Genomic DNA, 13126 nt, shown 5'->3' with positions numbered 1-13126 from the left:
TTAATGCCGGTGTTCCGTGGAAAAAACCATACCCGTGAGAAAACCATACCCTCGTCACTTCCGGTGCTCCTACGGAGGGTATGGATTTCTCACGGTAGTTCCATTTGCGGCGGTTCGAATAAAACAGCTCCACTGCAACATACATCATCTCCACTCCTCCCCTGTCACTTCCCTGATCTCCGTTAATAAATATAAAAGCGGATCACGGAGCCGCGATCGCCGTCATTTACCTCTCATACACCCGCCGCCGCTTTTATATTTATTACCGGAGATGAGGGAAGTGACAGCGATAGGTGAGGAGATGATTGATGTTGCAGCCGAACTGTTTTAATGAACCCGCCGCAAGCATTAAATTACACACAGTGCCGTGATTATTTCATGCCCTCCGAGCATGCGCACTTGTCAAATTCTTTGATTGTCAATTAGGTATCCGGGGCTCTGAGCATGCGCACTGCTGCGCTGCTCAGCTGTTTCCCACAGGAAGTGACGAGGGTATGGTTTCTTCACGGGGTATGGTTTTCTAACGTTACACCGGCACCTCACAGCCCTTTAAGAGGTTTCTAAAGCCAGGAGGCGGGGCAGGGTTTCTGATCATGTTACCACTGTGTTTGCCTGTCACATTGGCCACCTGATCGCAAGTAGAGATCGGGAGCTGTCCGTTAGCTGCCGGCAAATGTGCCAGGAACACACACTCTCGGCACAGCTTTGTTTACATTCTGGTGCACATTTATGCATACCGCTGGCACAAAGAGGTTAAAGATGAATTCCAGGTATGGCAATTTTTACACAGTTACACTGGTGAAGCTTAGACCAATGGCCCCCATGCCGAGAGAGAGCTACCTCCTGTGTTTACAATGCACAGAACCTGGAGGCTAATAGAGAGCACTGTTAGCAGCGTTGCCTACTACAGTAATTTCCAGCTTCCATGGGGATCCCACAGGTATGGTATATACATAGTTACATTGGTCCAAGCTGAACTATGCAAAAATATCCATAACAGTATTTCTCCTGCGCTTTAGTGGCATGCATAAAGGCGAGCGCTATATGTGATCCTTGATATCACAACCTAAAGTCTTGCTGCCCCTCAGGACCGTGGGTATCCTAACATACTGCAAAACAACAAAAAATAGAGAAGGGCGCACCAACCTAGTGCATTACCACTATGAATGTTTAATAAAGGGTGAAAGAACCGCATACATTATACTCAAGCGCATGATTTATACACACATGTCAATTAAAGTGGAACAAGTTGCCTCTAAGACCGCTGGGATGCACTGATAATGCATGGAGACCTGGTAGCATCCATGTAAGCTTGGCTAACGCATTTCAAGGGAGAACCCTCAGAGCCTCTGGGTTCTGAGGAAGGGGTTTTCCCTTGAAACGCGTCAGCCAAGCTTACACAGACGCTACCAGGTCTCCATGCATTATCAGTGCATCCCAGCAGTCTTAGAGGAGACCTGTTCCACTTTTATTGACATGCGTGTATACATCATGCACTTGTGAGTATAATATATGCTGTCCTTTCACCCTTTAATAAACATTTATAGTGATAATGCACTAGGTCAGTGCATCCTTCTCTTGTTTTTGTTGTAAAAATATCCATACCTCAATTTTTAAAGTAAACCTATGCTGTGGTCCTGGCAATTTAAAGGGATTCTGCCATGAAACAAGTACTAGAGCTGACATTTTTTTTTTTTAAATGCTAAATGCCTGCTAGTGTCTGACTTTCTGAATATATGAATGAATTACTAAATTACATCCTTGAAGAAAACCCTGAAATCAATGCATTAGAACAGACTTGAAGAAGGTGTAAACAACGGCAGCCCCATATTTTTCACATAATAGGGGTCACTTTTATGCCCCCTCCTCAGCAGCACACACCTTTCCTTTGCTCCCTGCCCCTTCGTTAAGCCACCAGGAGAGAATAAAGACAACCCTGGGTAAGCTACAAACCTATATGGTTGAAGCGTACAAAAGGTTGAGGACTTTCTCCAAAACCCTGGGTGCCAACAGTGAGCAAATCACAGTCACATAAGAGGGAGAGGTCACATTCTCCTCCATTTATCAGGAATTACAGAGTGTTTTGCATTCAGTAGCTGAACAGAAAGGGTGAGAAGTGTCCATAAGATTAGTGCTGAGAAGGGGGAATAAAAGGGAACCTGTTAATTAGCCCTACTTGGGCAAAGCACGTCTGCTTTAAGCAAAATGTTCTAAGACAGTGATGGTGAACCTTGGTACCCCAGATGTTTTGGAACTACATTTCCCATGATGCCCGACTACACTGCAGAGTGCAGGAGCATCATGGGAAATGTAGTTCCAAAGCATCTGGAGTGCCAAGGTTCGCCATCACTGTTCTAAGATATATTAATTTAAAGAACACCTCTCATAACAAAAACGTAGGTTGCCATTAAAGACCCCTAAAATTGCTAGCTCTGCCTTGCCTTTATTGTGAGCGGTATTAAACCCAAAACAAAAATGTAATTTATTGCAGCTGACCAATCATTGGATGTGGTGGCTGCATCAGCTTTCTTTTCCCCTCCGTTTTCACCTGGTGATCTGACCAGTAACACTCCTCCTGTATTAGAGCACCCCTGATCTGGATGAAGGCGCACAGGGGGGCACAGCAGACAATAGCATCGTCAGTCTCATTGTAATCACCCCTCAAAAAGCTGAACATTGTAAGCACACCTGCCAATGTTAAGTGTTTTGTCTCATCTATGTAAACTGGTACATTCTGCTACAGAGTTCGTGCTTTTGAAAAACAGCAGACTTGCTGGCTGGATCACCTAATGAAAATAGAAGAAAGCAAGCCTGTAAAAGAAAACGAATGCAGCCATCACATCGAAGAATTGTCAGCAATGGCGGCCATGTATTTCTCTCATAACAAACCTACTTTAAAACAGTCCAATTGTCTAATTAGCTGCATCTCTGCTATCCAGTCCTCAGTGCCCCTGAAAAGATTTAAAACATTTGATACAGAAACCATTCCCCCTCCTCAGCAGACATCACATGAGCAATGCCTAGGCATTTGGTCACATGAGTAAAATCAGGGGGTGTTGGAGGAACCTTTATTCATTGTAGAAAAGACAAGTATTCATATTACTTTGCAGAAGCAGGACAAAGCGGAGGGTTCACATCTGAAGACCAATCCAGGCAACAGTATACATGCTGCAGCTAATATTGCTCCTGTATGTTCACATCTGTATAAAAAACAGACAATGAGACTCTTACAGGGTATTTCCAACGACGGGTGAATGGCGGCAACGTTCTTGACGGCTGGCGGGGAATGTCGCCCGTCCACCTGATCAGATTCTGCGTCCTGAGCTTCTCCGTGAATGACTGCGATCCCTAGCCGTAACCGCTCGGCGAAAGACTGGGCTCTGCGGGATAGAAAAGGCCGATGACAGGCGCTTCTTACAGGAAACGTTACTGAAAATACACAAACTGTCCCCTCGCTAAGCAGTGCTGGAGACTGTCAGATCTCTACGGACCAATCCAGTCTGCTGGATGTCGCCTGAAGCCATAAACAGGCCTAGCCTGGGAATAGCAAGGTGAAGAAGAATCCAGAACCTATTCAGTCCAATGTAGGACCTACATTGGACTTCACAGGGGAAATCTAGTGTCAATAATATGTGTGCACAAAAGAGATCAGTTTAATAAAAAAATAAAAAAAAACACATTGTAATAATATAAATCTTTACTCTTTGATTAGAAATTGTGCAGCTAAAAGGATCACTTTTTATTATTCACTAATATTAATATTTTCTCTCTATAAGAGCAGAAGTGTCAGATAAATTTCAAAATGTGGGGTACAAAACTCCTTACACAAGCTTTTGTCAGTTTTACCCCCCACCAACAGCCCATTTATCAGGCAGGAGACTGATTAGCCTCCATAGGAGCCTTACAGACTGACATTTCTGCTCTGACAGGTAGAAAATCTAACTAACAGCACAAACCTATCCCTGAAATGTAAGCAATGTAGAGTGAAGAATTAGTTCTGACCAGCTCAGGAGATTGTTTAAAAAAAGGCCTGGATTTTTTGCTAAATAGATTTAACGGGATACTAATATTTTATAGGTAAAGTTGATACAGGGAATATCCAATTGCTCGTTGCGGGATCAGGAAGGGATTTTTTTCCCTTGCTGGTGCAATTTGGATCATGCTTTATTGGGGGGGGGGGGGGGGGTTGCCTTCCTCTGGATCAACTGTAGGTATAAGATGTATATGGAAGTTTTCTATTTGTGTGCGTTTTTTGTTCCCTCAATGCTGGATGGACTTTTGTCTTTTTTCAAACAGATTACCTACACTATATTGTCAAAAGTATTGTGACACATGCCTTTATACATACATGAACTTTAATGGCATCCCAGTCTTAGTCCGTAGGGTTCAATATTGAGTTGGCCCACCCTTTGCCAACAGCTTCAACTCTTCTGGGAAGGCTGTCCACAAGGTTTAGGAGTGTGTCTATGGCAATGTTTGACCATTCTTCCAGAAGCGCATTTGTGAGGTCAGGCAGTGATGTTGGAGAGAAGGCCTGGCTCGCAGTCTGCGCTCTAATTTATCCTAAAGGTGTTCTATCGGGTTGAGGTCAGGACTCTGTGCAGGCCAGTCAAATTCCTCCACTCCAAACTCACTCATCCATGTCTTTATGGACCTTGCTTTGTGCACTATTCCAAATTTGGTGGAGGGGGGATTTTGGTGTTGGGTTGTTTTTCAGGGGTTGGGCTTGGCCCCTATAGTTCCAGTAAAGTGAACTCTTAAGGCGTCAGTGTACCAAGACATTTTGGACAATTTCATGCTCCCAACTTTGTGGGAAGAGGTTGGGGATGGCCCCTTCCTGTTCCAACATGACTGCGCACCAGTGAACAAAGCAAGGTCCACAAAGACATGGATGAGTGAGAGTTTGGGGTGGAGGTACTTGACTGGCCTGCACAGAGTCCTGACCTCAACCCGATAGAACACCTTTGGGATGAATTAGAGCGCAGACTACGAGCCAGGCCTTTTCTCCAACATTAGTGCCTGACCTCACAAAGGCGCTTCTGGAAGAATGGTCAAACATTCCCATAGACACACTCCTAAACCTTGTGGAAAGGCAGGCGTCCAAATACTTTGACAATATAGTGTATGTAACTATGCACCTTACAAATACCCATTTCTGACTGGTTCACTTAAAAAAAATGTTGCTTTTATTTTAAATTTGCAATTTTAGCTGGACATGGGGGCAACCATGTTTGCGCATCACATATGCAGGCTCTACTTCGTACCTAATAAAGCTGTGCATTGCTATGTTTTTATTATCTCATGATCATATTTAGTCTAAATATCTGCAGTCTTTAATGACGTCAAGTTTCCACAGTGCACCTTTATGCAGAGACCATGTGATCTTTGGGTATATTTCAGGTCTCACATGGGAGTAGCTTTTTTTTTTTAAAACTCATAGCAAAAAAAGATTATTGTATAAGATAATAATGATATTCGGTTATGCTGAAAAGTGCCATTCTGATTCATGTGATGTGTGAATTTTAAGGACAGGCTCACTTAAAGTGGATCTTGGGTCAGAAAATTAAGTCCTGCTTGATCACTTCAGGTTGGCCCCTTTTGCAGGTATAGCTATGTAAAACATAAAAAAAATGAGTGCCTATACTGCTTAAAAAACAGTAATTCACTATCTCAGCCTGCTCTGCACATGCTCAGTTGCGCTCTCTTTATTTTCAGCACCGTGCCTAAAATGTAGAGGCCGATCCGCTGACAGCCTAAACATTTACTGCTGCTCTGTGCTTCAGCAAAATAGCAAGAAGAAACAGGAGCAATGCTGGAGGCACTTTATAGCACACACTAATTTTAGTAGCATAATTATTAATGTGGAACGTATTAGTGATCGACTGATATCGTTTTTTTGTTGCGATACCGATATTTTGGCCAATGCATATTGGTATTGGCCGATATTTTTGTACATTTAAAAAATTTTTTTTTTTTTTGACAGGTACTTTTGTGGAGGGATCTAGGGGTCTAAAAGATCCCAAATCCCTCCTCTGCACTTAAAAGCATTCAAAACGCCAAGTTTGGCTGTTTTGAATGCTGTCATTTTTTTTAATCTGGCGCCAGTACCCGGGCGAGCCACGGAAGGTGGCGGGGGGGGGGGGGGGGGGAGACGTCCCATCCCGCTCCTTGTAATGAAGCCGAGCAGCTTCTCAGCCGCATCAGTTGTCATTACAAGACAGCCGACCGTCAGCTATGGACGCCGGTACCAGGGTAATGCTTCTAGCTGCAGGCATCACTCTGGTACATGCACTTTCCCGAAAATATCGGCAATATCGGTAACCTCCAGGGCCGATTCCAATATATCGGGAAAAGTGTCTATCGGCCCTCGATATATTGGCTTTGCCAATAACCGGTCGATCCCTAGAATGTGTGTTCCTTGTCTGGGGTGCCAAGGTTTGCCATCACTGCTATAGAACATTATTTTTTTTTTATAAAGTTCTTATGGATAAAGTTCCGCTTTAACATAGATGGCCATAGGCAGAACTATCACCTCCCTATCTATGTCAAATTAGCAGAAGTGGTGCTAGTTCAGGGGAAAAGTAGGCTAGCAAAGGGATACACTGACTAGCACCAATGATCGGGCAAAGGTAAACCCTGTTTTTGGAGTCTTCAATATGACAAGCAACAGACATTTTGATAGTTTCCCTTTGGGAACTCAGCAACTTGTCTAGTCGCAGATATTAACAGGAGTCTCGAAAAATTAAAGCCCTATAATTTAAGCACAATTTTTAGGACAAGGATAAGCAGCTAATCTTCAGCTATGCGGCTACAATTTTCTAATCTCACTGGACATAACTTTGTGAATTGAGTCTAAAGTCTGTAAGGTATCCTAGTGATTGTCAAAGTTGCCTAGTTAAAAAATCTCAACAGGAACTGACACCCCCAATGCATCTGGGGTACCGCTGTTCTAAGAAAATGAACAAAAATCTTAATATCATAGGATTCATAGCCCTGAGGTATGACAATCATCTAATTTACTCACCGTTTTGCTGATGAAGGAGATTTGGCTACTATGACTGCATTTCTGTAGTCAGGAATCTGCAAAACACAACAATGTTGTGAATCCATGCTTTTCATAACACACAATTTGTATTATGCAAGTCTGCAGGGGGGTGGAGCTCTACTTTAAGGTAGGCACACAAATGCAGTTCCTCCCTTTTTTCAATAATGAGAAGAAAAAAAAAAATCTTAACATCACCCATCACCCCAAAAATTGCCCAAAGGTGGCATAGCTACGCTTCTTCCCCAAGTGTTTCACTATTTTTACTGGAAGTGTGCAAAAAAAGAACAATATCTGAAAGACTTAAAAAAAAAAAAAAGACTGTTTTGTATAAACCAGGCACAAATATGTTTGCATCACATTGGGGAAATTTATCTTCATTTCCTGTCCCTGGATCGTAACAGGAGAAAACAGGAAAAAAGCCTTAGTTTGTTTACCTTAAAGGAGAAGTACAGTTAAAGCTCATTTGTCTGTACACCTCCTGTGGATCACAAAAGTGCAGTTTGTTTTGCACTCATCTGACCCATTTTCAGCAGACAGAAGGCTGAACGCTGTCTGCTGACCTCACATAGCCGGTCTAGGCTTGGGCAAGATCGCGACCATGAATTGGGATCCACCCACATGCCTGGACTGGAACCCGGCTAAGCCTCTCAGTGAGCCGCTGAGAGGATGAGCCGGCCGCTCCCGACCCTCCACAGCCCATTGCTCCAGTGAGCAAGCAGGGGGCAGAGCAGAGAGAAGTGACTGAGAAACGAGCGATCGGCGGTATTAGATTGCTCAGTTCTCAGTATCAGAGCCGGCGGAGGACCGATGTTGCATCCAACTAGGCAAGCATTATTCTTTAAAAAAAAAAAAAAAAAGCAAAGCTACACTTCTCTTTTAATGCATTCTATGCATTAAGGTAAAAAATCTTCTGTGTCACAGATTCCCCCCTCACTCCCCTTATACTCACCTGAACCCCAACGTGATCTAGCGCAGTGCATGAGAGCTGCGGCTCTCCTGGCTTTGTCCCTTTTCCCTGGGGAGATCGATAGCAGCGGGAGCCTTTGGCTTTGGCCTTTGGCTCCCGCTTCTGTCAATCAACTCCAGTAATGGGGGAGCGGGGGGACAGGGTCGAGTCCGGCTGTCTGTGTGAACGGAGAAGCAGTAGGGCTCGGGAGCGAGCCTGCACAAGTGCCACCATGGAAATAAGTTACCTATTGGGGGCACCAGCAAGAGAGGAGGAGCCAGGAACACCAATAGGGGACCCCACAAGAGACGGATTGGGGCTGCTCTGTGCAAGGTAAGTTTAGAGATATTTGTTTTTTTTTTAGGTTTTCCTTTACAACCACTTTAAGGTGCAAATAGGCAGTGGAGTAGGGGGTTAACATGCCATGGTTGCGATGCACCAGTTGCAAAGTTTACCTGACATGTAGCGATCAGCAGGCAGCAAGCCTGCTGATTGCACATCATGAATGGCGGAAGAGGGCACCGTTTGGCATCTTTGCCCTGGGCGCTGGATGATCTTGTCCCGGCACAGCCTATACCTTCCAATAGCAGCTAAATAACAGAGCTTCATGTATCAGGGCTTTAATGGCCAGTGAGCATGAGGCTGTACTGGGAAATACCAGTATGTAAAGTGAATCCTGCCCAACCAAGGAAGAACCGTGCATCCGGATTCAATTTTCCTACTGCATCATAAACATGGATGCTTGACTGAAATTAGCACATGTCTGACTGCCATCTGTAGCCAGCTTGATCTTTTCAACCCTGTAAGATTACAGCAACTTACAGACAATCCTGACAATCAACTGCTTGCTCAGTACTATATACAATATAAAGACACACAAAGCCCTCTGCTACTCAAAAAAACCGAGGTCGTGCCTAGCCGGCATTATCCATGTAAAACTGATGTTTTCATTCACTGCTCACAAAAATAAAACCGAGAAGCCAGGATATACCCAATATACACCTACACGTTCTACAGAACACCGGATCCTTCGCAGCCAAGTCCTCCGCCTAATGAAATGCACGCTCATTGTTCAGCCAGAAACACGATCCGCCTCTATTGTGCCAAGCAGAACATTTTAGATGCCTGGATTCCTATATCTGCTCTGTAATTATGCAGCTCAGAGATCATGTGACATTCCCAAGAACCATTCTAGCGGGAGGAAGCGTGGCAAGAAACAAGAGCCTGCGAGTTACAGGCGCTGATAAGGATAAAATAATCACGTGACCTGACAGAAATCACAAGGGCTGCCGTACGTCTACAGAAACTCATTAACTCTAAGAAATACATGCTTAACCCATGAGCATTCAAAGGAACAGTCCAATCATAGATGAGATTTTATATATTAAGTGACTGGGGGACCACAGAGTCGGAAAATGGCTAGTATACAATTTTTCTTTATATTCCTAAACTGGAGTCCTTGAAGAATGCAAGGAGGAGTTCACTGGTTCCAGTACCGCTCTATCTGTAAGTTCAATATAGCCATGTCTACAGGACAAGAGAAGGAGGTTGCATAGAATCATGTGACAAGAGGAAGCAATTACACCTAAAACGTGGTAGGTAAAAATCACTAGCCGAATTCCCATGCCACTCAAAGGTTTCAAGGGTGAAAGCACCCCGCAGAAGATTTCATCCCAAGACACTCCCACAATGATTTGATAATGGCATCGCTCTTTAATTCAAAGCCTGGCAGGTTTAATTATTTTTCATCCTCTATCGAGGAGAAGTTACAACATCATGCTGGAACGTGTTACACCCTAAATATGGGTGAAACATGTTTTAAAGGTGAACTTATCATTTAAAGAGGTTGTAAACCCTTTTTTTTTTTTTCTTTTTCACCCTGAAAGACAAACACATAATGAGCTAGTATGCATCACATATTAGCTCATTATGAAATACTTACCTTAGAACGAGCCCCCGCCGTGCCACCCGCTTACCTGTATGACGGGCGACATTTCCAGTCGCCCGTCTTCCGGGATTGCGGCATCCGGCCATCTGATTGGCCGGAGCCGCGGTGACGTCACTCCCGCGCGGGAGCTGACGGTCACAGCGCAGAGTTCTGAAGGAACGGCACCAGCGGCCGTTCCTTCAGAGCGCATGCGCCAGTGACGTCACTGGATGCATCAAAGGTAAATATCTCCTAAACGGTGCATGTTTAGGAGATATTTACAGTACCTATAGGTAAGCCTTATCATAGGGTTACCTATAGGTACAACTTGCAGAGGAGGGTTTACTTCCTCTTTAACCTCCCTGTGTGGCAAAGGGGTGGGCTTTACCAGTCACATGCCACACATTTGTGTCGCTGGGTGGTCGATGTTTCAATTAAGCACAGCTCTTGGTGCCGGCTAATGATCAGCAACTGGCGGGACAATCATGTGACCAACGTAACAGCCAATCACAATGGTCATGTGATCGACTGATCTCTCCAGTCCCCCACCCCATGAGTTCAGAACGTTGTAAAGGGACGCCTTGACGGATAGGAAAGGGTTAAAAAAAATTTGATAACAGAATTATATACTCTCAATAAAATCTATACTGCAGTCAGCAAAAAACATCTACGTTAATGGAATATTTCAAACTAATTAGGAACCAGAAAATGATGTAGCATTAATGCCAATATCACCAGGAGGAATAGCTGCCGATATCAATGAATTTCATCAAATCATGTATCAGATGCGATTATTACTTTCCTATTGACAGTCAGAATCATTGTTCAACATAGTTTTAGTATAGGCTTAGCCTTCTAGTGTGCATACCTTTTTTTAAAAAGTTATAAACTAGAGATTGTTGTTTTAGATACTCCCTAAATCAATAAGTCAACATGTTTCAGGGGCTCAAAGTTAGAGCCCATTCACATTAGCGCGACTTGTCAGCCTGACAAGTCGGGTATGTCGCGGTCCATTGAGTAGTACAGGACCCGTTCTAATAGGAGCGACACAAGTCGCTCCGACTTAGAAAAAGGGTCGTGTACTACTTTGGGGCGACCTTGGAGCGACTTGCATTGACTTCCATTATGTGAAGTCTCTGCAAGTCGCACCGAAGTTGCGGTGCACAGCGGTGCACGCGACTTCACGGGTCGCCCCCCAAAGTCGTGTCGCCTCAATGTGAATGGGCTCTTACCCTTCATCAGGGCTAAGGATCAAAATAACATAAAACAATATTGTTTTATGTTGTTGTATGCTAATTTGATTCTTAGCCCTGATGAAGGGGAACTTTGAGCCTCTGAAACATGTTGACTTTTTGATTATATGTTGTAAAAAATAAAATTCTGAATCAAGTTTTGTGGTGCTCTCATCCTAATGTTCTCCCGAATACTCTTTGGGATGGCCCGGCTAACAGAGAGTTGCCTCTAAAAGTTAGATTTTGATTCCCAAGTTCTGTTTACTCAGCTTTCCACTAACACATACCATTCAAGTCTATGGGAATGTAAAAACAATTTTAAGAAGGTCAAAGGCATGTCAAGAGGAGGTTAAGTGTAGGTCAAATGCACATGTCAAGGAATTCTGAAGGATCTCTGAAGGGCCCCAATCTGATGCCACAGACACAAGACCTGTCAACACAAGCCCCTACAGGGAAGCTGTGCCACTATTGACCCTTCACTAGGAATTGGCTTTCAAAAACAGCAGCTGCTTTTAATCAGCTTTGAAAAACATCATTGTAAAACTGGTGCTGAAATCTAGCCACGTCAACACCAACTTCAATCATTTTAGCACTGAAAACTGAAAAACAGCAGTGGCAAAAAACTGATGGAACACTACAAAACTGTCTAAGTACGTGGCCAGCCTAAGACAGCTAAGAAGGCAGGACATGATTCAGCTGGCTGGGGAAAAACAAAAACGTACTGTAACTAAAATATCCAACATATAAACACACGTCCCAGACCAGAACCAACCAGTGCCTGCTTCTAATGCCAAATTGAATTACTTTTTTTGTATATAAAGGTGATGTATACTACTTTTTTTTTTTTTTATACATTTAATCAATTTGTGTTATGGTTGGGGGAATGAAAAAAGTTTTTTTTCTATATTATGCAGTCTCCTATCCAGCCACAAGATGGAACTCTAGTCCCCTTTTGACATTAGCAGTGCTGTTCACAGGTTTTAAATAAGCCATTGCAGCAGTGACTCCTCCCTAATTAAGTAGGACAAGGTTTCAATCAGACATAGCAAGCCTCAAAGCAAGCTGTTCTTTAGGCTCTATTCACACTTGTACGACATCAAAAGTTGCGCTGACATTGGAAAGCAACTTTAATGCAACTTTGGATGGGTGCAACTTGAAAAAGACTTTGGCTTTGACTAGTGATAATGGAAAACTGTTGCATTGTATAACATTCAGTTACAACTTCCATGCAACTTTCGAGGGTTAACATCGATGTTTATGGCCCTCAAGTTGCATGAAGGTCGGACAAAAGTAGTGCATGAACTACTTTGAAGTCGCTGTACCTTTAAGTCGCACATATATGAATGGGTATCATTGGAAGACATTGGGGAACGACATGTCATGGAACTCTGATGTCCAAAGTTGAATGACAAAGTTGCACAAGTGTGATTGGAGCCTTAGTGCCGTGCCGTCTCAAGGTGCTTTTGGAAATCCTTTGTTGTGTATTAAATATTTCAAAGAAAAAAAAAACACAATTTCTAGATCATAAAAAAGGGAGATAACACAACAATTTAAAAAAAAAAAATATATAAAAAGAAACTGACACAAAACCAAGGTTTCCCTTTAAAGGCATGGAAGCCTACATTTTTCTCATCAGTCCCGTTCTGTAACCAGTACTTCGGCCTCAATGTCTCCCCATTGGCAGTCAAAATAAAGTAAGACAAAACAACCCAAGGACACCGTCCCAAGCAAAGCTCAGCATGCCTCTCCCCATGCTCCTTAAAATACTTCATTTTCAGGCCTTGTAAACACAGATAAGCCCTTGTACAGCCTCCTCACTATCGGCTGCTATAAACAGTATAGGAGTGAAGGTCACATTATAGGCAGATGCTGAGCTGAGGAGGCACCAAAAACCGGGGTGCTATAACAAGCAGATGTTGAGGCTGTGATGCCGCTCACTTATATGGCTCCCCAGTTCTAAAAGTGGTAAAGTCATG

The 13126-nt window shown here is 43.5% G+C and overlaps 1 protein-coding gene across 1 annotated transcript in view; it reads right to left on the bottom strand.

Annotated features, from left to right (window-relative positions):
* PRPSAP2 (phosphoribosyl pyrophosphate synthetase associated protein 2) overlaps positions 1-13126 on the bottom strand; it is a 116597-nt gene that overhangs the window by 21372 nt on the left and 82099 nt on the right. Inside the window, exons 7-8 of the mRNA XM_082260619.1 lie at positions 7025-7080; positions 3232-3380 (exon numbers count right to left, since the gene is read on the bottom strand). Of these exons, the coding sequence (XP_082116745.1) occupies positions 3232-3380; positions 7025-7080 (205 nt within the window). The remainder of the gene's footprint in view (positions 1-3231; positions 3381-7024; positions 7081-13126) is intronic.

This window comes from Pelophylax lessonae (assembly GCF_965119305.1).
Source record: "Pelophylax lessonae genome assembly, chromosome: 6".
Taxonomy (NCBI): Eukaryota; Metazoa; Chordata; class Amphibia; order Anura; family Ranidae; genus Pelophylax; species Pelophylax lessonae.
Note: the sequence above shows the minus strand (reverse complement) of the source record. Positions and strands in the feature narration are given on the sequence as shown.